General features: G+C 38.2%; 2 protein-coding genes across 3 annotated transcripts in view; one reads left to right on the top strand and one right to left on the bottom strand.

The window, feature by feature from the left end:
- GLMN (glomulin, FKBP associated protein) overlaps positions 1–1,998 on the bottom strand; it is a 45,080-nt gene extending 43,082 nt beyond the window's left edge. For both annotated transcript variants that reach the window (XM_030825044.1, XM_030825045.1), the window contains exons 1-3: positions 1,921–1,998; positions 978–1,046; positions 423–548 (exon numbers count right to left, since the gene is read on the bottom strand). In XM_030825044.1, the coding sequence (XP_030680904.1) occupies positions 423–548; positions 978–1,016 (165 nt within the window). In that variant the 5' untranslated portion in view covers positions 1,017–1,046; positions 1,921–1,998. The remainder of the gene's footprint in view (positions 1–422; positions 549–977; positions 1,047–1,920) is intronic.
- The window catches only part of RPAP2 (RNA polymerase II associated protein 2), an 86,955-nt gene continuing 63,613 nt past the window's right edge, over positions 1,961–25,302 (top strand). The window contains exons 1-7 of the mRNA XM_003260050.2: positions 1,961–2,162; positions 3,195–3,240; positions 4,449–4,563; positions 6,907–7,005; positions 7,213–7,278; positions 10,104–10,192; positions 23,441–23,476. Coding sequence (XP_003260098.1) covers positions 2,090–2,162; positions 3,195–3,240; positions 4,449–4,563; positions 6,907–7,005; positions 7,213–7,278; positions 10,104–10,192; positions 23,441–23,476 — 524 coding nt within the window. The 5' untranslated portion in view covers positions 1,961–2,089. The remainder of the gene's footprint in view (positions 2,163–3,194; positions 3,241–4,448; positions 4,564–6,906; positions 7,006–7,212; positions 7,279–10,103; positions 10,193–23,440; positions 23,477–25,302) is intronic.

Here is a 25,302-nt window from a genome sequence, read left to right as displayed (position 1 = left end):
AGAAGTAATTCTGTTTCTTCTAAAAACTCTTTACTTCAACTATAGCACTTATTTATTTTGCCTCATTATTGTTAGTTGTTTACATGTTTATCTGTTTGACCAGATGGTAAGCATCTTCAAGTATATGACTGTTTCTTTCTTTTTTTTTTTTTCTGAGACAGGGTCTTACTCTGTTGCCCAGGCTGGTCTCAAACTCCTGGGCTCAAGTGATCTGCCTGCCTCGGCCTCCCATAGCACTGGGATTACAAGCGTGAGCCACTGCGCCTGGCCTGAATATTTCTAATTCTTTTTTTGTTTTCAGTTCCCTACTGTGAAAACTTAAGTAGATTCTTAAATGTTTGATGGATAAATGACTGGATGAATAGCATCATGTGATTATTCTCTTCCCAAGACTGAAAAGTAAACACCAAGATTGTACGCACCTTATTATTTTCATTTTGAATAATTTCTAATAGCTGGTCTGTGTACCCTTCTTCTATGCATCTTTGCCCAGCTAACTGAAATAGGCCAAAATCCTCTTCTTTAAAGTCTTGCTCTTCTAGGATTTGCTGGCAAAAAAAAAAAAAAAAACCCAAAAAACAAAAAAACAAATGTATATGTAAATAAAAATTAAATACAATAACTTCTTGATTTATCTATGAAAAAAGAAATCTGTTTAAATTCTAGATAAATGTAACATAAATAACACATGTAGCAAAATTAGGATTACCCTAATAAATACTTTAATAAGTGACCTTGAAATCTACTGTACCAGTGAAATCTATGAAAAGGATCAGGATTAAAATGTAAAAGGTTATTTAGATAAGTATGTCACCTGGAGAAATAATCCAATCTGCCTCCCCCACTCATGCTCTTTACAGGTCAAAAAAAGTAAGGATTAAAGAAGATAATTTGAGTGACCACAAATATAATTAAAAACAATCTGTGCCCTTCCCATATTTTGAAAGGTATTTTACAAAAATTAAAAAAATACTTACACATCTCTTTATTATAGACTGAAGTTCCTCTACAGCCATTCCTATTTCTCCTAGTTTCGATGTTAAAATCTACAAATACAAAACACACTGTTAACTATCCGTGATATTACATTTAAGTATTCAAAAGTTATGTTTCAGTGTGATAAATTATTAGTATATACAATAAAGAAAATGGAAAGTTTTTGTTATTGTGTTTTTTGGTCCAATAGCATGCTAGGAGAAAATGTAAAGTTTTAAAGTTGAAATGTTATTACTGAATCTTAGTATGTTTGCCTAAGAAAATAAAGTGTTTTTTAGAAGCCCTTATTGCATCTTTTAAGTTTTCTAGGAGCACAGTTTTGAAAGCTACTTTGAAGGAAAAAAAAAACAAAACTCTCGAGCACTCCCAAGAGGCAAGGCAAATACGAACTGAAGGGCTTTTAAAAAGCAAAGTACTTCTTTTTCTGGAAAAAAAAAAAAAAAAAATTTCCAAAAGGTGGACCTGAAATCAAAATTCTAATCATTAGGGGATTTTTTATTTTTAATGTCTCACCTCACAAAAATTGGGGTGCAACACAAGCTTATCTATAGGGAGTGAAGATTCAGATGCCCTCCATCCCATTTCTCTCAAGGAGTTGCAGTCCCCTAAGTGATCAATCCAGCTAGTGAAATCACTGTATCACACGGAGATAAGGCAACGGCGGCCTTCAGGAGGAGATCATCGCTTCTCCCGGCGGCAAGGCTCGGCCCCAAGCCCTCAGAAGGGACGCGGGTCAGCCCGGTCCTCACCGCAGCGCGCGTGCGGGCGGCATCAGAGGAAGCCATGTCTTCCGATTCCTGCTCGCCTAGGTGGGCAGGCTCCACCACCTCGCGTGGCCTAGTCGGCCCGCAGCACCAAGTCCGCCGCGACTCACGGCCAACTGCGAGCCCTGGCCAACCTGAACCTCTCCACGACTCCACTTACCGGCCAGATCCGTCGCCTCTCCCAGCCGCCGCCACCTCCTCCGGCCGCTTAACCCGCTCTTCTGGCCCCGCCCCGCGCCAGCGGGGTCCGCCCCGCGCTACGCGTAGGGAGGCGGGGCCTCGGGGCGAGACGCCGGAGCTTGTCCCGGTCCCGCAGACTACTTTCCCCCATGGCGGACTGCGCTGGGCAGTCTTCTGCCGGCCGGAAGGCCGGGGCTCCCCGTCGCTCTCGAAAAGCCGCAGGTAGGAGCAAAGATCTCTTCCCACTTTTGGACCCTGAAGCTGGGCCCCGATCTCGAGTTCTAGACCGCAGCCTGAAAGTCTGCTTCAGGGGAGGGGTTCTCCCAGGTAGAGAAGGCCGAAAGCTTCCCACCGCCGTCCGCACCTCCTAGGAAAGATTTCCTGGCCGGCCATCACCCCTTTACGCCAGTGTTCCAAGATTTCCCTCACGCGGGCTGTGGCCCCAGCTTCAGAGAAAGGACAGTGGAGGCGCCGGGAACCCAGGCCTGGGGTCCCCGGGTTTCCGGGCAAGTGACTAGGTCAGAGTTGGCAGCTGGCCTTGAACCTAGGACCGGTCCTCCTTTCCAGACTGCTTGGGTGCCCAGTTCTTTGAGGTGCCGGACTCCCCTCTTCCCCCAGAGAGGACGTTTGGCAGACGGAGAGAGGTTTCCCCTAAAAGTACCCAGATCTCTGATTTTCAGGAGTGGTTAATTAAGCAACTATGATACAGAAGAAAATTCAATCCCCAAAGAGATACATTTTAACCAAGAAAAATTAGACAGTAATCAATTTGCAAAAACAAATTGCGTTCCCTTCCTATTTCATTTTGATTTACACACGATTGGACATAAAATATGTGGAAAAGAAGAAAAGTTGGTCTACAGTTTGTTATTTGTGTAGGAATCTATCTTGTACCTAATGTGTTTGTGTAGACCTGACCTACTGCCACCATGTGTAGCTTAACTGCGGGGATGCATTTTGAGAAATGCGTTGTTAGGCGATTTCATCCTTGTGTGACCATCATAGAGTGCACTTACACAAACCTAGATGGTATAGCCTACTTACCCACTAGGCTATATGGTACAGCCTATTGCTCCCAGGCTACAAACCTGCACAGCATGTTACTGTACTAAGTACTGTAGGCAATTGTATATCTAAACATAGAAAAGGTACAGTAAAAATACAGTATTTTAATCTTATGAGACCGCGGTCTGTATGCTGTCCGTCGTTTACGGAAATATCATTATGTGGCACATGACTGTATTTTTATTGTAGGTACTAAACAGACAAGTACTTTGAAACAAGAAGATGCTTCTAAAAGGTATGACAGCTACATGGACAACTACATTGGCATATCTACTTATATTACTTGTACCAACTTTAAAACAATAATGGTTACCTTTTTTTTTTTTAGAGAAAATTATCATGAGGGAAGGGAAAGATCTGGGAAGGCCTATAAATTCTCACATAGACTGTTACATTCCTCTACTCCAGGCTTTAAGAAAACCAAACTAAGCACTCAGACTGCTAGTGAAGGCATGAGTGTCTGTAGAAGGTGTTTGTTTTTCATCGCTTCAGGTGCACTCTCCTTTTATTGCTTTATATGCCAGAGACTCGCCGAGTTTCGCTGTCACTCCAAGACACCTTTTCTGTTCTTTGTTACATCAAGTGCAGATTTTCATCAAAAAGCTGTCTTGTACTAGTGCTGGTTCTAAAAAGGCAAGATATTACCACATATCACACAAAGTTTCTAGAAGAGGAGTAGAATGTGAAGGGGATTAAAAGTATATGTAGCTATGATTTTCATTTTGTGAAGACTCACTAATCTTATATTGGCTTTGGTCTTAATTTACTCATTCTTTCAAAAATTATTTACTGAGTATAAGATATGCCAGACCTGTGTTAGGCTCTGAAGATATGGTGAACAGAATAGACACAGTTCTTGTCTAGTGGAACAGAGGAATAAATAATTAGTTAATTAACATAAACAAATACATAATTACAAGTTGTGATAAGCACTATGAAGGAAAAGACTGTGATGTTACAAGAAGGAATAACGAAGTCTAATTTAGTTGGAGGTGGGTGGCAGGGAGGTTGGCTGTGAGTTTTCAGCGAAAGCCTTATGCTGAGACCTGCATGCTAAGTAGACATTAACCAGACAAAGAGTATATAAAGACTTCTGTATGTGCAGTGCAAAAAGTAGCTTGTTTCCTTTTTGAAAAGTATTGGATCAAAAGTAACAGTATTAGAAAACAGAAATTTGGCCTGATGTGGTGGCTCATGCCGGTGGTCCCAGCACTTTGGGAGGCTGAGGTGGGAGTATTGCTTGAGGCCAGGAGCTCGAGACCAGTCTGAGCAACATAGTGAGACCTTGTCTCTACAATTAAAAAGAAATATTTTTATTCAAAAAAATTTTTTTAATATATTTAAATTTAAGTGGCAAAATAGTGAGTTAGGTTAATACTGTATTTTAAAACATGGAATATTGGACATGAAGCTTATAAGTAGATTTTCTCTTTCAAATTTTAGGAAAGCAGAACTAGAAGCAGCTGTGAGAAAGAAGATTGAATTTGAGAGAAAAGCTCTACATATTGTTGAACAGCTTTTAGAAGAGAATATTACAGAAGAGTTCCTAATGGAGTGTGTATGTGTTAAGTTGACAAATTATTAGTTTTGTAGTATAACATCTTTAAATCTGTGCAGCATGAAACTTCTTTGCATTATTAAAATCTTTGAATTTGTTCTGAGTCATTAAATGCAGATAACAATCTATATAATTCATGCATTTTAAAATAAACAACCATCATGCATTCCTTGTATAATGACTTTAAAATGCACTAATGAAAAATAACAAGTACATAACAAGGTGATGACAGGTAATGTATATTTCAAAATTAGTAAGAGTGGATTTCAAATTTCTCACCACAAAGAAATGATAAATATGTGAGGTGATAGATATGTTAATTAGCCTGATTTGCTCAATGTATACATGTGTTAAAATATCACATACTACCCCACAAATATATACAATTATTATTGTCAATTAAAAAGCAAAAGAGGCCAGGCACAATGGCTCATGCCTGTAATCCCAGCACTTTGGGAGGCCAAGGCAGGCAGATCACTTGAGGTCAGGAGTTCGAGACCAGCCTGGCCAACATGGTGAAACCTCGTTTCTACTAAAAATACAAAATTAGCCAGGTGTGGCTCATGCCTGTAATCCCAGCTGCTCAGGAGGCTGAGGCATGAGAATCACTTGAACTTAGGAGGCAGACATTGCAGTGAGCTGAGATCACACCACTGCACTCCAGTCTGGACAACAAGAGTGAGAGTCTGTCTCAAAATAAGTAAATAAATAATAAATGGAAAAAAAGAAGAAAAATGAGGATGGGGGAGAAAAAAAAAAAGAAAAAGAAAGTATATTTTACCCTTAGTTGTAGTTCTTTTAACCAGTCTGCTAATATCACTTGATTTTCTTCAATTTGTTTTAATGATTGCAATTCCAGTTTTGTATATTGTGTGTTAAGTAACAGAATAATATTATTTTTGTCAATGTAATTTCATCAGTTTTCATATTTCAAAAACCTGAAATACAGATCATTTATGACAACATAAAACGGGAGAATTCCGCATTAATTTTTTTTTTTTTTTGAGACGGAGTCTTGCTCTGTCGCCCCGGCTGGAGTGCAGTGGCGCGATCTCGGCTCACTGCAAGCTCCGCCTCCCGGGTTCATGCCATTCTCCTGCCTCAGCCTCCCGAGTAGCTGGGACTACAGGCGCCCGCCATCACGCCCGGCTAATTTTTTTGTATTTTTAGTAGAGACGGGGTTTCACTGTGTTAGCCAGGATGGTCTCGATCTCCTGACTTCGTGATCTGCCCACCTCAGCCTCCCAAAGTGCTGAGATTACAGGCATGAGCCACCGCGCCCAGCCCGTATTAATTTTTTTTTTAGGCCAGGCATGATGGCTCATGCCTGTAATCCCAGCACTTTGGGAAGCCAAGGCGGTAGGATCGCTTGAGCCCACGAGTTTCAGACCAGTCTGGACAACACAGCAAGACCCTGTCTAAATAAAAATTTGAGAATAAAAAAATTTTTAAACAGCTTTACTACATTAAAATTTTGAATGGAAATTTCTTTTATATTCTTGTAATCCTTAAGAGGGCAAATTAAAACTCAAAGCTTCTATTACAAAAACACTTCTTAGTATAGTTCATAGATCTTTTTCTAAGCAGGAATGTGAACATGACAATTCATATTTTTATTGACACAGGTAACTGCATCAGAATCTGCATATATGATGACACCAGAAAAGACAAAGGCAAATATGCTTCATTTGAAACATAAAACTTACATCACTCTCAATAAAAAGTATTTCAGTCCCTGTGAAAACAGAAAAACTTGTTAAAAGATCTCAAAGTTATGAACAAGAATCAAAATTATTTGATCATGAAGATGTCAAAGGAAAATATTTGATGTTAGCTTATAACCATCACCTCATCACTCTGTACAGATTTTTCAGAAGTAGTAAAATTTTGCACAAACTGTGTTCTGGAGTCACAATGACACTTTTGAAATACTTTGTTTTTAAAGATTATGCTTTAAAAAATAGGTAAAATTATATTACTTTGTGATTTAGTTAATTTTTTAAATAATACTTTTTAAAAAATAAAAGATACTGTTGTCATTTAGCTTGTGTATAGCTATAGCATCACTTCTTCCTCATGCCTCAGAATTATTTAACTATATAATCTACAAATATGCAGAGTACTGTGGCAGAAATTTTTTTAATAATAACTTTTTTTGAATGCTTACTGTATGTTGAGCACTTCTCTGATTTTGCTTTATTTTCTCTAATTCTAACCTCTAACTTATGAGGAAGGTACTATTGCTATCCCTGTGTTTTCAGATAAGATTGATGAGGCTTAGAGAGCTGATAAATGAACTTTTCTATTAAACTAGGAGGAAATAACCCTCTCATTTCATTTTAGGGGAGGTTCATTACACCTGCTCACTACAGCGATGTCGTGGATGAACGTTCTATTGTCAAACTCTGTGGTTATCCTTTATGTCAGAAGAAGCTGGGAATTGTAAGTGACTAATTTTTTTTTAATATAGGCTTTTATTATTTTCATTTAGCAAAATACTTTGTTGTAAGAACAAGAAATGAAACCTAAGGTCATGAACTAAAGGCGTGGATTGGCCAATGATATGATATGTAGATGACTTAATCTTGTAACATAAGGTTCATGTTTACTATTTGGATTCTTTTGTAAGCTGTACTTTCTTTTCTTTAGGTACCAAAACAGAAATATAAAATTTCTACCAAAACCAATAAAGTCTATGATATTACTGAAAGAAAGGTGAGTTTAAAGGCTTTCATTGTGGCAATTAATTTTTTTTCTTTACTAACCACTATCCTAACAAGGAATGGCAATTAATTTTTAATGATATTAAATAGGATTCTAAAAGAAACTGTTTAAAATCTTACTGGTTAGAAAATAGTGATGTTAAAAGTTTGATTTTATTTGTAAATATTTCAATCAAGGTATTAAAAATTTTTTTGCTTAAGCTTCAATTAAGACTTGAACATTTAAAAGTTAAAAGTGCATATTGGCACAAATCTAGGCGAATAAATCATGGAACAGAATAGAGAGTGGCAGACTAACCACATATGTAGACACTTGATATATGACAGCAGGAGTATTGTAGATCAGTAGAGAAAGGATGGATTTTTCAATAAATTATAGTGGCACAATTAGTTATGCAAATGGAAAAAATGAAAATTGATGCCTATCTCAGTCTATATACACAGATCAATTTTAGGTAGATTAAAGACATAAATGTAAAAGGTAGAAGACACTGGGAGAGGCCAGGCGTGGTGGCTCACACCTGTAATCCTAGCACTTTGGGAGGCCAAGGTGGGTGGATTACCTGAGCTCAAGAAGTTGGAGGCCAGCCTGGGCAATGGCAAAACCCTGTCTCTACAAAAAGTACAAAAATCAGCCAAATGTGGTGGTACGCACCTGTAGTCCCAGTTACTCAGGAAGCTGAGGCACATGAATCGCTTGAACCTGGGAGGCAGAGGTTACAATGAGCTGAGATCATGCCACTGCACTTCAGCCTGGGCAACAGAGCAAGACACTATCTTCAAAAAAAAAGACAATAGGCCGGGCGCCGTGGCTCAAGCCTGTAATCCCAGCACTTTGGGAGGCCGAGGCAGGTGGATCACGAGGTCAGGAGATCGAGACCATCCTGGCTAACATGGTGAAACCTCATCTCTAGTAAAAAATACAAAAAATTAGCCGGGCGTGGTGGCGGGCGCCTGTAATCCCAGCTACTCGGGAGGCTGAGGCAGGAGAATGGCGTGAACCCGGGAGGTGGAGCTTGCGGTGAGCCGAGATGGCGCCACTGCACTCCAGCCTAGGCAACAGAGTGAGACTCCGTCTCAAAAAAAAAAAAAGACAATATGGGAAGATATAAACTTGGGGTAGAGAGACTTCATAAAATAAGATGGAAAATTATAGGCCAAAGAGGAGAAACTAGTAACATTTCTATATTAAAATGTAAAACTTTTGTTCATCAGAAGTTTCAAAAAAAAGAATGAAAAGAGAAGCCACAAAGCAGAATGTTATTTCCCACATATAACTGACCATAGAATCATATCTAGAATATATGATCTATAAGAAAAAGACAAATAGAAAAATTTACACAAGGAACTTGAATGGCTAATAAACATGAAAAGATGCTAAATATTATCAGTAATCAGAGAAATAGCAAATAAAAACACATTGAGTTATGTTTTCACAGCCCACAAAATTGCCAGTATTAGGAAATCTTTTTGCAACTAGTGGGAATGAAAATTGGTACAGCCTTTTTGAGAAATGGTTTGGCATTTGTGTGGTGAAGTCTTTGCACATTCTCTATAATTAAGCCTTTCTATTCCTTGGTATAAACCCTAAAAAAATTCTTACACATGTATACTAGCATGTATGTATAAAAATGTTTATAGCTGGATAAACAATGTGGTATATACACACAATGGAATATTAGCCTTAAAAAAAGGAAAGAAATTCTGACACATGCTACAAGGTGGATGAACCTTGAAGATAATATGCTAAGTGAAATAAGCCAGCACAAAAGGACAAATACTGTATGTTTTCACTTATATGAGGTACCTAGAGAAGTCAAATTAATAGAGACAGAAAGTAGAATGATCATCAAGAGAGGTGGGAATGGGAAGTTCGTGTATAGGGTTTCAGTTTTGTAAGATAAAAATAGTTCTAAAGATGAATGGTGGTAATAGTTGCACACAGTGTGAAGGTACTTAATGCCACTGTGCTATACACTTAAAAATGCTACAATGATAAATTTTATATTATGTATATTTTACTACAATTTTAAACATTTTTTAATTGTAAAAAAAGTTTACAGTAACATTGTAGTGATAGCAAAAAAAAAACAATTGTCTATAAACGGTAAAGTGTAATACACTAACACAATGGAATGTAGTACACAGTGAAAATTAATAAGCTACAACTACTTGAATGAATCTTAAAAACAATTTTAAACAAAAGAAGTGGCTAGGTACGGTGGCTCACACCTATAATTCCAGCACTTTGGGAGGCCAGGGAGAGAAGGTCGAGACCAGCCTGGGCAACAAATCGAGACCCCATCTCTACAAAAAAATAAAATAGCCAGGTGTGGTGGCATGCCTGTAGTCCAAGCTACTCAGGAGGCTGAGACCAGAGGATTGCTTGAGCCCAGGAGTTTGAGGCTACAGTGAGTTAGACCCTGTCCCTAAAAAAAATAAAACTTAATAAGTGAATGAAGTAAGATAAGAATGTATAACAATATTATTCCATTCAAAAAATGTTTAAAAATAGGCAAAACTGAATATTTTTTAATAGAGATATGTACACAGGTGCTAAAACTGAAGGGAAATGAGGGAATGATTAACACCAAATTTATGATAGTGGTTACTTCTGGGGAATGTGGAGGGTGATGCAGTTGGGAAGGGGCACATAGAGGCCTTCAAAGGTTTAGTATCTTGTTTCTTACCTTGAGTGGTAGATCTGTAGGTTTCCATTTTATTCTTTGAACTATACATTTATGTTTTATACTCTCAACTGTATGTAGGTAATGTTTCACGATAAGAAGAAAAAACGATTTATAATGTTCTTTTCAGTCTTTTTGCAGCAATTTTTGTTATCAAGCATCTAAGTTTTTTGAAGCACAAATTCCCAAAACTCCAGTATGGGTTCGAGAAGAAGAGAGGTAATTTAAGTCATTGTGTATATAGATTTGTTGATATATTCTATTCTAATAATTTATTTCTGCTTTATGAGATTAGCTGAGAGTAGGTCTAGTTTTCTGTAAAAAGTTACCATTTTATATACTTTATGGGGAAATGGTTATATTTTAAGCATAGCTATTAAGGATTTTACACTTAAAATCAGAAAATGTATACATACAAATGTTATTTGTTTGTTGCTTTAGCTTTAATTGCAAAATCAGAACTTTAACTCCAGTGTCCTGTGATGCTAGTTATGTCTGTGAATCCTGTTAATATAATAATCCTGGAGGAAGAATGTTAAATTTTTTCAGAAGTTACTGGGTCTTAGGATCCAGGTGAACTCTGCTGTGAGGAAGGTTAGAAAGTTCAGGTTCATTTAATCTTTATAAAAATCAGTACACTATTTTATTAATTTAAAGACAGACAATTAAAAAGTAATTTTTTTTTTTTTTTTGTAAAAAGAGTTTATGGGCAATGCTGGAGTTTAGCCTCTTGGGAAATGATTTAAATACTTGCAATGTTTTACTAGATGCTAAAGTCAAGAAAATTTTATTATTGAGGGTGAAATGGCATGATAATATAAAGGTAACAAGTTATCGTTATGGTAATTAAACTGTATTGCCTAGAAATTCCAATGAAATGGTTAGTGAGATAATGCCCAAAATAAATTCACGTTTGAAAGAGTGTATTATAACAACACAAGGCAGTGTTACTTGTGGTAAGGTAGGAACTATGCTAAATAAACTAATGACCTAAACAGAATGAGATGCAGGTTAACTAAAAAGCTCTGGCTCAAAAAAAAAAAAAAAAAAAAAAAAAGCCAAAAACCTTGAAGTCTTTTCTGATGCATAAGGCGATGTAACACCACTCTTAATTCAAATAACATCAATTATGCTGACAGCACATCACAGCACCTGTGATGGCAGACCCCCCCCTCTTGCCTGCCGATCCAATCCTGTGTGGTTTAGGATATGGAAAACTTAACACTGTGTGGCCCTTGATAATTGAGTTAAACATAATGAAGACTAAATTGTTCATCATTTCACCACCAGCCTGTCAGCTTTCTTGTTGGGAAAATAAAAGACTCCGGCATTGTTCAACGTGACTGGGAAGCTAAAAGTACTTTTTTACTTATTCTTTTTCTCCTTTCTTAATATTTCTGTCACTAGAGCTGCCCACTACTTCGCCAGTTCTCTGAGAGCAACATATTTTATTCCCCACTGAAACCAGTGTTTCCTCAAGTTATCCTTAACTTTGCTTCCAAAGATATTTTCTCTACATCTTAAATTTAACCCTTTGTGCCATCCTCATATCTACCTCAACTGCTTCAAAACCATTTACCAAACTACCTTTCCTGCCATCTCTGTTTTCTTCAAGCATAGGTATTGGTACTTACTTTAGCTAATTTAAAACAAATCTTCCAGCCTGGTGTAGTGGCTCACACCTGTAATCCCAACACTTTGGGAGGCCAAGGTGGGCGGATCACTTGAGTTTAGGAGTTTGAGACCAGCCTGGCCAATATGGTGATACCCTGTCTCTACTAAAACTACAAAAATTAATTGGGTGTGGTGGCGGGCACCTGTAATCCCAGCTACTCAGGAGGCTGAGGCAGGAGAATCACTTGAACCTGGGAGGCGGAGGTTGCAGTGAGTCAAGATCGTGCCGCTGAACTCTAGCCTGGGCCACAGAGTGAGACTCTGTCTCAAAAATTAAATAAGTAAATAAAATGAAGTAAAACAGGTCTTCCTCTAAGTTTTTCCTAAAATCTTACTATCCTGTATTCAGAATGCTCACTTTTTCCCAAAACTTGAAGCCCTTTTACTTTATATTTGCAGTTCTTGAAATTCTACCTTAGCTATATACCCTTCACTACCTCACTATAAAAGAAAAATGAAAATGTCCTTTGTGTCGGGCGTGGTGGCTCACACCTGTAATCCCAGCACTTTGGGAGGCCGAAGGGGGTGGATCACAAGGTCAAGAGATCGAGACCATCCTGACCAACACGGTGAAACCCTGTCTCTACTAAAAATACAAAAATTAGCTGGGTGTGGTGACATGCGCCTGTAGTCTCAGCTACTCAGGAGGCTGAGGTAGGAGAATTGCTTGAACCTGGGAGGCGGAGGTTGCAGTGAGCTGAGATCGTGCCACTGCACTCCAGCCTGGTGACAGAGCGAGACTCCGTCTCAAAAAAAAAAAAAAAAAAATGGCCTTTGTTTCTCTAATCTAAATGAATCAATTTACATTCAAATTGTGCAGTAAGTGCTTAGTACCTGGCAGGCTACACACATACACATACACATATACAAGTATAAAACCCAACCTGTGAATTTAACAATCACTGGATGGCAGAACATGAATTAAACAAGTTTGTGTTGACTTTAATGGGGCCCTGTCTTATAAATTAGCAAGGTTAGGATGTCGCATAATGAGCACTGTGAGCAAAAGTGAGAAAATAAACTTGTGGGAATGGGTTGGGATATTGAACATTGGCCCACTTGAAATTTGGGAAACGAGAATATAACAATAGGTAAGTAACAAAGGGCCAGGCTGAGTGTGGTAAACCCTCAAGTACTGGGGAGCCATCAAATGTTTTTGAGCAGAATTTAATCTGATATTGGTGTACAAAATGAATTAAAGAAGAAAGAATCATAATTAAAGAGCTAAAAGGGTCCTTAGAGAGATTTAATCCAACCCCTTCATTAAGTGTATTTCTTAAACTAGTGATCTGTATGAGACCAGGATTCTATTCATTATATTCCACTTGATTAGAAGGAAACAGTGAATAATCTATATATATGCATCTGCCTCATTGTATAGCGTAACTGTAGCCCTTAATTATATATAACACTTGTCAGTGTATAACCATATCAGTATCTTTTATATCTGGATGCATTTGTGTTACCTTAATTTCCAAATTCTTAGGGGCAGGGATTATGTCCATGCTATTTAATGAATCCACTAGAGGTCACTGTTTTTTCAGAGACATCTTTTTACCTGTGCTAAGGATCAGAATTCTAGAATTTGGTATTTTTAAAAGCTTGTCTAGCTATTGCACATTTAAGCTCTACAGAAATGTGATATTTTAAAGAAAGTCTGTTCACATATGGTATGGGATACAATATCCTGAGCCAGTCTTCCTTTAGGGAGGAAAAAAATGCTTCTTTTAAATGGTGGCATGTAATATTTAATGCAGAGATATTTTTATTAGCTTACAATGAGTCATGATAAATAATACATTGCATCATAATAGTAATTTTAATAATCATAATTTTAAAAAAAGTAATAAATTTTTATGGCCAGGCATGGTGACTCACACCTGTAATCCCAGCATTTGGGAGGCCGAGACTGGTGGATCACCTGAGGTCAGGAGTTCAAGATCAGCCTGGCCAACATGACAAAATCCCATCTCTACTAAAAATACAAAAATTAGCCAGGAGTGCTGGAACACACCTGTAGCCCCAGCTACTTGGGAGGCTGAGTAAGGAGAATCGCTTGAACCCGGGAGGTGGAGGTTGCAGTGAGCCGAGATCACACTCCAGCCTGGGCGACAGAACAAGACTAAGAATAAATTGTTAAATCCACCCAAAAGATTAGATATCTTATTGCAATGACTTCCAAACTTTTGACCACTATAATAAGTGCATTTTACATTAGGATCTCATATATGCATATAACTAAAACTAAAGCAAAACTTCTGTGAAACAATATTATTCTTACCACATGAAATGCCTCTGATATTTTCTACTCTGTTGCTTTTTTAAAACACTGGCAGCAACCTACTTAATTGATGGGTCCTGATCTGCAGTTTGAAGCTCAGGTTTTTGGTTGTTTTACTGTAGGAAACCTGCTTCTCAACACTAAGTCTCAGTTTCCTCATTTATAAAAGGAAAAAGTTGCATTTAACTTCCGAGTTCCCTTTGGTTCTAATGATTTACAGTTCTAAGCCAATTGTGTCATTAGTCATTGCTACTATAGAGAAAGTTTTCTACATAAGGAAATATTTATTAAAATGATGAAAATTAAAATTATCTGCTTAAGACTAGAGAAACTTATACTATCTTGTAGAAAGATCTGTCTCAAGAATTTTGAATAAAGTTACTGACTTTAATAATTTGATCTCTTTAGTCTGTAAAAGTGAAGGCTGATAAAATATAGATCGAAGCTTTTAAATTATGAAGAAAAACCAGGGATGTTTTAGAGCATGTCCTGAACAATTTGAACTTGGCATCACTGAGGATGCCATGACCTTACACACCATTTGGAAACAGAATATTGAATTTGACCTAATTTGGTCTTTCTTACATTATTGTGAAAGCCAGTAAGTACAGGCATACCTTGGAGATATTGCAGATTTGGTCCCAGACCACCACTATACTAAAGCAATAAAGCAATCATGGATTTTGTTTCCCAGTGTATGCAAAAGTTATGTTTCCACTATACTGTAGTCTTTTAAATGTGCAGTAGCATTATATCTTTAAAAAATAATGTACATACCTTAATTTTAAAATATTTTATTGCTTAAAGATGCTACTGATCATTTGAGCCTTCAGCAAGTATTAATCTTTTTGCTGTGAAGGGTCCTGTTTTGATGTGGATGGCTGCTAACTGATCAGGGTGGTGGTGTCTATAGGTTGGGGTGGCTGTGGTAATTTGTTGAAATAAGACAACCCCAAGTTTGCTGCACTGATCGACTTCCTTTCACTAAAGATTTCTCTGTAGCATTAGATGCTGTTTGATAGCATTTTACCCACAGTAGAACATCTTTCAAAATTGGAGTCAGGCCAGGAGCGGTGACTTATGCCTGTAATCCCAACATTTTTGCGGGGCAAGGCAGGAGGATCACTCGAAGCAAGACATTTGAGACCAGCCTGGGCAACACAGTGGGACCCATCTCTACAAAATGTTTAAAAAATAAAAAATTAGCTGGGTGTGGTGGCACACAACTGTAGTCCTTGTAGGTACTTGGGATGCTGAGACTAGATCACTTGAGCATAGGAGTTCATGGTTGCAGTGAGTTAGATCACACCACTGCACTCCAGCCTTGGCAACAGAGCAAGACTGTGTCTCAAAAAAAAATTGAAGTCAGTCTTCTCAAACTTTATTGCTGATTATCAACTAAGTTTATGGAATATTCTAAATCTTGTGTTACCATTTCAACGATGTTGACAGCACCTTCATCAGGAGTAGATTCCATCTCAAGAAACCACTTTCTTTGCCCATCCATAAGAAGCAGCTGCATATCCGTTCAAGTTGGATTATGAGATTGATGCAATTCAGTCACATCTTCAAGCTCCACTTCTAATTCTTATCTTGCTATTTCCACCATATCCATAGTGACTACCTCTACTGAAGTCTTGAACCCCTCAAAGTCATCCATTAGGGTTAGAATCAACTTCTTCCAAACACTTGTTAATGTTGATATTTTGGCCTCCTCCCATGAATCCCAAATGTTCTTTTTTTTTTCTTTTTTTCTTTTTTTCAGACACAGTCTCACTCTGTCACCCAAGCTGGAGTGCAGTGGCGTGATCTTGGCTCACTACAACCTCTGCCTCCCTGGTTCAGTGGTGAAATCTCAGCTCACTGCAACCTCTACCTCCCAGGTTCAAGTGATTCTCATGCCTCAGCCTCCCAAGTAGCTGGGACCACAGGCATGCGCCACCACACCCGGCTTATTTTTGTATTTTTAGTAGAGATGGGGTTTTGCCATGTTGGCCAGGCTGGTCTCAAACTCCTGGCCTCAAGTAATGCACTCACCTCAGCTTCCCAAAGTGTTGGGATTACAGGCATGAGCCACTGCGCCCAGCCCCAAATGTTCTTAATGACATCTAGAATGGTGAATCCTTTCCTGAAGGATTTCTATTTACTTTGCCCAAATCCATCAGAGGAATCACTCTATGGCAACTATAGCCTTAGGAAACGTATGTCTTAAGACTTGAAGGTTGAAATTACTCCTTGACCCATGGGCTGCAGAACGGATATTGTGTTAGCAGGCATGAAAACACTAATCTTGTACATTTGCATCAGAGTTCTTGGGTGACTAGGTACATTGTTAATAATCAGTAATATTTGGAAAGGAATCTTTTTTTTTTTTTTGAGCAGTAGGTTTCAACAGTTGGCTTAAAATATTCAGTAAGCCATGCTGTAAACAGATGTCATTTAGGCTTTGCTGTTCCATTTATGGAGCACAAGCAGAGTAGATTTAGCATAATTCTTAGAGGCCTTAGGATTTTCAGAATAATAAATAAGCATTGGCTTCAACTTAAAGTTACCATCTACGTTAGCCCCTAACAAGAGAGTCATCCTGTCCTTTGAAGCTTTGATGCCACATATTTACTTCTCCTCTATAGCTATGAAATCCCTAGATGGCATCTTCCTCCAATATAAGGCTGATTTGTCTACATTGAAAATTTGTTTAGTGTAGCTATCTTCATCAATGCTCCTAGCTAGATCTGTTGGATAACTTGCTGTACCTTCTACATCAGCACTTGGGGCTTCAACTTGCACTTTTATGTTATGGAGATGGCTTCTTTCCTTGAATCTCATGAACCAAACTTTGCTGTCTTCTACCTGTTCTTCTGCAGCTTCCTCACCTCTCTCAGCCTTCACAGAATTGAGGAGAGTTAGAACCTTGCTCTGGATTAGACTTTTGCTTAAGGGAATGTTGTAGCTGGTTTAACCTATCCAGACCACTAAAACTTTCTCTATACCAGCAATAAGGCTGTTTTGCTTTTTTGTGTTCACTGGACTAGCATTTTAAATTTCCTTTAAGAATTTTTCTTTTGCATTGACAACTTGCGTACTGGCAAAATAGGCCTAGCTGTTGGCCAGTCTCAGCTTTTGACATGCCTTCCTCACTAAGCTTAATCATTTCTAGCTTTTGATTTAAAGTGAAAGATGTGTGACTCTTCCTTTTACTTGAACGTTCAGAGGCCATTAGTAAGGGTTTTTTTGTTGTTGTTGCTGTTGTTTTTTGTTTTTTGGGTTTTTTTTTTTTTGCATTTAGTCATGCATTTTATTTATTCTAATTTGCATACATTTTTACATTTTTAACATCTGTGCAATTGAAATGGATCTCACAACTGATAGAATCTTAGATTACAGCTGGACACAGAGGCTCACACCAGTAATCCAGCACTTTGGGAGGCCAAGGCCAGTGGATCACTTGAGGTCAGGAGTTCGAGACCAGCCTGGCCAACACGATGAAACCCCATCTCTACTAAAAATACAAAAATAGGTTGTGGCATGCACCTGTAATTCTAGCTACTTGGGAGGCTAAGGCAGGAGAATCGCTTGAACCCAGGAGGCAGAGGTTGCAGTGAGCCGAGATGGCGCCACTGCACTACAGCCTGGGCAACAGAGTGAGACTCCATCTCAATAAATTAAAAAAAAAGGGCGGGGGCTGGGTGTGGTGGCTCACACCTGTAATCCCAGCACTTTGGGAGGCCAAGGCAGGTGGATCACCTGAGGTCAGGAGTTTGAGACCAGCCTGGCCAACATGGCAAAACCCCATCTCTACTAAAAATACAAAAATTAGCCAGGCATGGTGGCTCATGCCTGTAATCCCGGCTACTCGGGAAGCTGAGGTGCGAGAATCTCTTGAACCCAGGAGGCAGAGGTTGCAGTGAACCGAGATAGTGCCACTGCACTCCAGCCTGGGTGAAGAGTGAGACTCTGTCTCAAAATAATAAATAAATAAATAAAAATTAGCTTTTCAGAGAGACAGAGGTCTTGTCTTGTTGCAGTCTCAAAAAAAAAAAATTTTTTTTAAGGAAAAGCAGTATTCAATGTCAGTGAGTCTTCCATTGTAAAGTTACTAATTGGCCTAATTTCAATATTGTTGTGTCTCAAGGAATAGGGAGGCCTGAGAAAAGGAAGAGAGATCGGTAACAGCTGGTTGGTGGATCAGTCAGAACACACACATTTATCAATTAAGTTTGACATTTTGTGTGGGCTTGGTTCATGGTAGCCCAAAGCAATTACAACAGTAACATCAAAAATTACCACATATTACTATAACAGATAATAATGAAGTTTGAAATATAATAATTACCAAACTGTGACACAGAGAACACATTTTGTTGGAAAAATGGTGCTGATAAACTGGCAGACACAGTTACCACAAACATTCAATTTGTAAAAAATGCAGTATCTGCAAAGCTCAGTAAAGGAAAGCACAGTTAAACAAGGTATGCTTGTATAAATTTATTTAGCAGATTTTATAATACCAAAACCGAACAATATCCCTTAAAATTTGTAAGAGTAATATCTTTATATCACAGTAAGCTCACTACCTCATTGGTACAGATGTTTAAATAAATTTAAGATTTAGACAAATTCATAAATTCTACCTCCATACTTTTATCAAGGTTTTGGAGTCAGAAAGGGCCTTGGAGATTTTCTAGCTCCTCATCTTTAAGGTATGTAAAATATCTGGAGTAGATCTGTAATGTCATGGAGACTAACAGTGGTTCTCACAAAATGTCTCCTGATACCCTGTTAGAGACAAAACATTGACCTAGAATGGTCTGGGTCATGACGCACTGTGATGCTTCTCATCTTGTGAGTTAGAAATTTTTCACCCACTTGGTGGCCAGAAACAGACCACATAGAGTTTTGATGCTCTGAGACAGTGTGCTCATATAGGTAATTATATAGTTGCAGTTATAAATCCTATTTGGCTAAATGTAGGCTCTGACAAGCCTTTGAAGGTGGGAAGTCTCCTGAATTGTAACCTAAAATCTCAAATCTAAGAAAGAAGGACAATGTTGAAAATCAAATTATGATTTTAAAGATGAAATTGGGGTGAATGGTTAATGCTGACAGAGCTAAAAGCGCCATCATCTGGTCCAGAGTAGGGGATTTCACACGTTGCTTCTTGGCAGTAAACAGTAGAATCTCAGAGGTGCGGAAGCCAAAAACCTCTGCAGAACAACTATAACCTCTTCCTGAACAGCCACCTCTGTTGCTTGGTATGCAGAATAAAAGCTTCTGAAACAGGGTTTGACATGTCTCAAAATAGATTTGAAAAGTTCTCACCATACCTGCCGCTTCTGTTGGTTTATATATAACATACATATTCCAAGTGATATATATGCACATATATATAAATATGTACATATATCCACTTAAGTTATTTGGCATAAGTTATTTCTAGTTTTAGATTTACTTTGCTGAAATGAAAACCAATCATCTAATTTATACCTTAGTGAAAGTAAGATGAAAATGTTTATAAAGAAACAGCTTACAAGCATTCTTTAACTAGGATGGTTACATATTTTTGTTTTTTAAATTGAGCTTTCATAACTATCTTCAGGACAACAAAAATTGTGGGAAGATAATAGAAAATACTTAGCTGGAAGAGAAATGGCACTTTCTCTTCAAACGAAAGGAATTTGGATTTCATCTAAGAAAGGATAAAAAGAAAGAGCAGTGTAACTTGGTGCTTCATTCTTTCTAAAATAGCACATAGCAAAAACAAACTGGAATTTTATATTGAATCTTTAATCTAGTTTATTTCAGTGTCAGGTACCATTCTTTATAGATTGGGGATGAGGGAAGGTATTTAAGGTTCCTTTAAGATGGTTAACATCTAGAAACAATGTTGAGTTTAGTTCTTAGAAAAATTACACAAAGGAGAAGAAAATAGTTTGTAAAGTATATTGAGTTCCTGTGAAAGGGATTAAGCAAAGGTGGTAACCTTACAACTTTTTTGGGTCTTTTCTAACACTAAATAGAGGCAACAGGATATAGAAAGAGCTTGGTCTAAATCGAATCCTAGATTTACTACTTGTTAGCTATGTGATCTTAGGAAGTCATTTAACCACTCAAAACTTCGATTTCCTCATCTATAAAAATAGAGTTGAAGGCTCGGTGCGGTGGCTCACAACTGTAATCCCAGCATTTTGGGAGGCCGAGGCGGGCAAATCACGAGGTCAGGAATTCAAGATCGGCCTGACCAACATGGTGAAACCCTGTCTCTACTAAAAATACAAAAAATTAGCTGGGCGTAGTGGCGGGCGCCTGTAATCCCTGCTACTCAGGAGGCTGAGGCAGGAGAATCGCTTGAACCCGGGAGGCAGAGGTTGCACTGAGCCGAGATTGTGCCACTGCACTCCAGCCCAGGCAACAGAGTGAGACTCTGTCTCAAAAAAAACAAAAATAGAGTTGTAAATTGTGTGAGGATTAAATGAAATGATGTGTAAAACCACCTAGCAGACAGTTTGGGAAGATGAAAAAGTGCTGGAGATGCATGGTGGTGATAGTTGCACAACAGTGTAAATATACTTCATGCTACTGAACTATACACCTAAAAATGTATTAAATGGTAAATTTTACCACAATATAAAAAATCCACCTAGCATATGGTAGGTGATGCCTACCTTATGCTTTTTCCCTTGCCTTCTTTAAAGATATAATTTTCTTTTAATTCTCAAAAAATAACAAGTTGTATAGCCGGAGATGTTGCATAAAGCTGTCTTAAATTGCATTCATAATTTACAGTAATGTTTATATATTTTGATTACCATTTGATTGAGCTACACTTGGACCTCATTCTTGTTTGGAACTATTCTGCCTTCAAGATCTTGAAATAAGAGCTTCCCGTCTCTGACCACAACCTCTATCTCAATCTGTAGCTATCACTCCTGAGTCTGCTTTGTGACCTCATTTTGACCTCCTATCTCTAGCCTAGCTCTATTCTTCTGAGTTGGCAGACCCTCTTACTTTTGTTTTCTTGAGCTCTACAGTCAGCGATTACAGTGTCCTCTTAAACAATTATAGATTCTTTCTCCCTTAACCTGCCATGTCAACCTTCCCAACCTCCAATCATACTTTTTTCCTATTTAGCTTGCTGAACATTTTGGGGAAAGTTCTCAAACAAGACCATTAGTGCTTTATATAAGCTATCTCATTCAATTCAGTCCTCTTAGCATCCCTGGGGAAATATTATGCTACTCACTTTATGGTGGAACTGAGGCTCAGAGTGGTATGGTGACTCACCCAAGGACACTTAGTTATATATAGATTCGGGATTTAAACCCAGGTCTGCCTGATATCCAAGCCTACATTCTTTGTATTCCTTTGGCCCTGTTCTCTCTACTATGATTTTCCCACCTTTTTTTTCTTTCTTACTGACTATAGAATAGACCTTTTCTACTCTCAAACTTTGAACCAACCACCAACCGTAGTAGAGCCTTTAACCCACTTTACTGAACCAATTGAGGGCATCCAGCAGAAACTCCTTCAACATTATTTTCTTCATATAGGCTCTCATTTCTCTGCCTCATTGCTGATAAAGTACCCTCCTTTATCTTACTGATTCCACTTTCTCTCCTGGGCCTTGCTTTATGATTTATTTGTATTCTGCCTCCTTTGAGATATCCTTTCATATTGATTATTTTCCCTCTATCTTAAAAAAGCCTGAAAAATATCTATTAGCAGTCTTATAGTAATTGGTGATTTCAGTGAGAGCCATTTCAGGAGAGTAATGAGTACAGATTCCAGAAGGCAGAAAGTTGATAACTGAGTAGGAAATATGGAAGTTGAAAATGATGAGGGCAGACTTCTTTAATAAAGGCTTATGATGAAATGAGGAGGGGCTGTATGATCAAAGGATTTTTTTTTAAGAGATTGGGTAGATTTAAACATGATTACATGCTTTAAAAAAAAAAGAGAAAAAAGGGAGAGGTTTGTAGAGTAAATACCCCAGAGTGGAGATTCATGGGATTAGCCTCAAATGCCTTTATATACAGACTGTATCCATCTTTATAAGCCCAGCTGAAATGACACCTCTCTGAAACTCCTTTTGATTGGCTCTGGAGGAAGTTTTTCTTCTCTGATTTCTTGTAGCAGCTTATACATCTCTCATGGCATTTCACACATACTGTCTTGAATAACAGTGTAGTTATTATGAGCTTTACTGTCTGGATTTGATTCCTGGCTTCACCACTTACTAGCTGTGTGATTTTGGGCAAATTGCTTATTCTCTCTGTACTCAGTTTCCTTATCTATAACATGGGGATAATATTAGTAGCTACATCATTGTTAGGAGGATCAATATCTGTAAAGCTCCTAGAATATACGTTTGTTTTCTACCAAATTGTAAGGTCTGGCAGGCGCGGTGGCTCATACCTGGTAATCCTAGCACTGTGGAAGGCTGAGGTGGGGGCAGTGGGGAGCAGGGGGTTGCTACTACTCCAATGTAACTACTTTCTCAGAAATTAACGCAAAAAGTCTTACTGACCATGTAAAGGAAATCCAACAGAATTATAAACAGTCTCTGCCTTTAAGGATCTTATAGTCTAGTTAAGAAACCAGACTTAAACATATGAAAAGTTAAACATTGGCCAGGCACAGTGGGTCATGCCTATAATCCCAGCACTTTGGGAGGCCAAGGCGGGCAGATCACCTGAAGTCAGGAGTTCAAGACCAGCCTGACCAACATGGAGAAACCCCATCTCTACTAAAAATACAAAACTAGCCGGGCATGGTGGTGCATGCCTGTAATCCCAGCTACTCGAGAGGCTGAGGCAGGAGAATCACCTGAAACCAGGAGGTGGAGGTTGTGGTGGGCCGTGATCACACCATTGCACTCCAGCCTGGGCAACAAGAGCAAAACTCCATCTCAAAAAAAAAAAAGAAAAAAAGAAAAAGAAAAGTTAAACATTTAGATAATGGTTCTAGTAGTAGGCCTTAAAGGAGTTGGTGATTAATTATGTTAATTGTACAGACAATGATGACTCTGGAATTTAGGGAAGGGATTTACTTTAGTCCAAGTTAGTCAAGGAAAACTTTACTGGGCTGGTGGAATTTGAACTTAACCCTGAAAAGTGAGTAAAGTTTAGGTAAGAGAGAGACTAATCCAGATTTCTTGTTGATGAGTTTCACAGTACTTTGTCCTTTAATTTTTTTCTTTTTTTTTCTTAAGATGGAGTCTTGCTCTGTCGCTAGGCTGGAGTGCAGTGGCACAATCTCGGCTCACTGCAACCTCTGTCTCTCCAGTTCAAGCGATTCTCCTGCCTCACCCTCCTGAGTAGCTGGGACTACAGGCGTGCACCACCATGTCCAGCTAATTTTTATATTTTTAGTAGAGATGGGGTTTCACCATGTTGGCCAGGATGGTCTTGATCTCCTGACCTCGTGATCCACGTGCCCAGCCTCCCAAAGTGCTGGGGTTACAGGCATGAGCCACCGCACCCAGCCTAATTTTTATTTCTGTGTTCTTGTTACAGGCATCCCGATTTTCAACTGCTAAAGGAAGAACAAAGGTATAGTTGAATCAGTATCATTTACCATTTATATATTTATGTTAATAGAAACATTAGGAGTGAAGCAGGTAATATGAGCTCTTGGACTTCCTGTGCTGATATATTATGTAAGTGTCCCATTCTAGCCCACACAAAGAAATATTTGACTTGTTCAGCTTTTTCTTTTGTGATGGTAAGATGATGTGTTTGATCTGTATGATTTATTGTACAGCTGTTCCTCCCGAGGAAATCTAATTTAACCTGTTGAAATATGACATAAACACAGCCTCCATCTCAGATACCGTGCTTCTTTGTCAACTAGATTGTGCCTATTACATTTTTTGAAAGGTTTTTATAGTCCTATAGGATTTCAAAGCCAGTAATGTACCAGTTACTTAATTATTTGAAAGAGCGTCTAAAGCATTAATATAAATTCCAAGTTGTGATTTTCTTTCTAAACTTTCCTCATGGTATTGTTTGCCTGACCATGGCCATCTCTCAAAACACATCCCTTAACTCTCAGAATAAATGTTCCTAGTTAATAGTTACTACCTTAGTCACAGGGCGTTGAGCACAAATAAGAGATATTTATTTATTGATGTATATCTTTATAGCTTCAGAGTAGTATAAAAACATAATTGCCTTAAAACTCCAAGAGAAAGTAGGAAATACATGAAAGTTAAATTGTTCTAATTTTTTTGAGCTTACACCAATTTTTACTTTTCTTCTGATGCAAGAGACAGCCCCATGGCTATATAGGCTAGATTCTAACTAAAAGATGGTATCTAAGACTAAACTAACTTTTCATCTTTTTTCTTCATTCCCATCCACAACCTTGCTTTCAACTTTTATATAGATATATATTTTTTTTCCTTTACATTTCCCCACAGCTTACTTCTTGACCCAGAGTCTTTTTCATCCTGACCTTTTAAAGTTTCGATATGTGTCTGTGCTTGAGAGCATCCTTGTTTGTTTCAAGTTTGTATTGGCAAAGCTACTGTTGCCTTCCCTCTTTCGTAATTCTTCATCTTAATCAAATCTAATCTGAAAATTGAAGAACATTGTCAGGGAAAACTTTTGTCTTTTATTGTTAGCATGTTGTTTTAACTCTGGATTTTCAAATTTAAATATCTTTTATTGAAAAATGTTGATTTGCTAACTTGTTCTGCTATGACTTTCCTGTGATTTTCATTCTGTAGAATTTTCTGTACAACAATCAACCAGAATTAGAAAATGTTTACCCATTTATTTTTATCATTTTATCTTTTCCAATCTATACACAATTCCTGTTTTTTTTTTTTATTTAAGAAATCGATAATGAAATTTTCTTTTTTTTTTTTTTTTTTTTTTCAAGACAGAGTCTCACTCTATCACCCAGGCTGGAATGCAGTGAAGCAATCTCAGCTCACTGCAACCTCCTCCACCTGGGTTCAAGCAGTTCTCCTGCCTCAGCCTCCTGAGTAACTGGGACTACAGGCACGCGCCACCACTCCTGGCTAATTTTTGTATTTTTAGTAGAGACAGGGTTTCATTATGTTGGCCAGGCTGGTCTTGAACTCCTGACCTCAGGTGACCCACTTGCCTTGGCCTCCCAAAGTGCTGGGATTACAGATGTCAGTCACCACACTCAGCCAAAATTTTCAAAAGAAAAACTTTTTTTAAAAAGGTCAGCCAGTAATCCCAGCAGTTTGGGAGGCCAAGGTAGGTGGATCACTTGAGGTCAGAAGTTTGAGACCAGGCTGGCCAACATGACGAAACCCCATCTCTACTAAAATACAAAAATTAGCTGGGCATGGTGGTGTGCACCTGTGATCCCAGCTACTTGGGAGGCTGAGGCAATAGAATCA

The sequence above is a fragment of the Nomascus leucogenys genome, chromosome 12 (assembly GCF_006542625.1).
Source record: "Nomascus leucogenys isolate Asia chromosome 12, Asia_NLE_v1, whole genome shotgun sequence".
NCBI classification, from domain to species: Eukaryota; Metazoa; Chordata; class Mammalia; order Primates; family Hylobatidae; genus Nomascus; species Nomascus leucogenys.
This window is presented reverse-complemented; position numbering and strand designations above follow the sequence as displayed.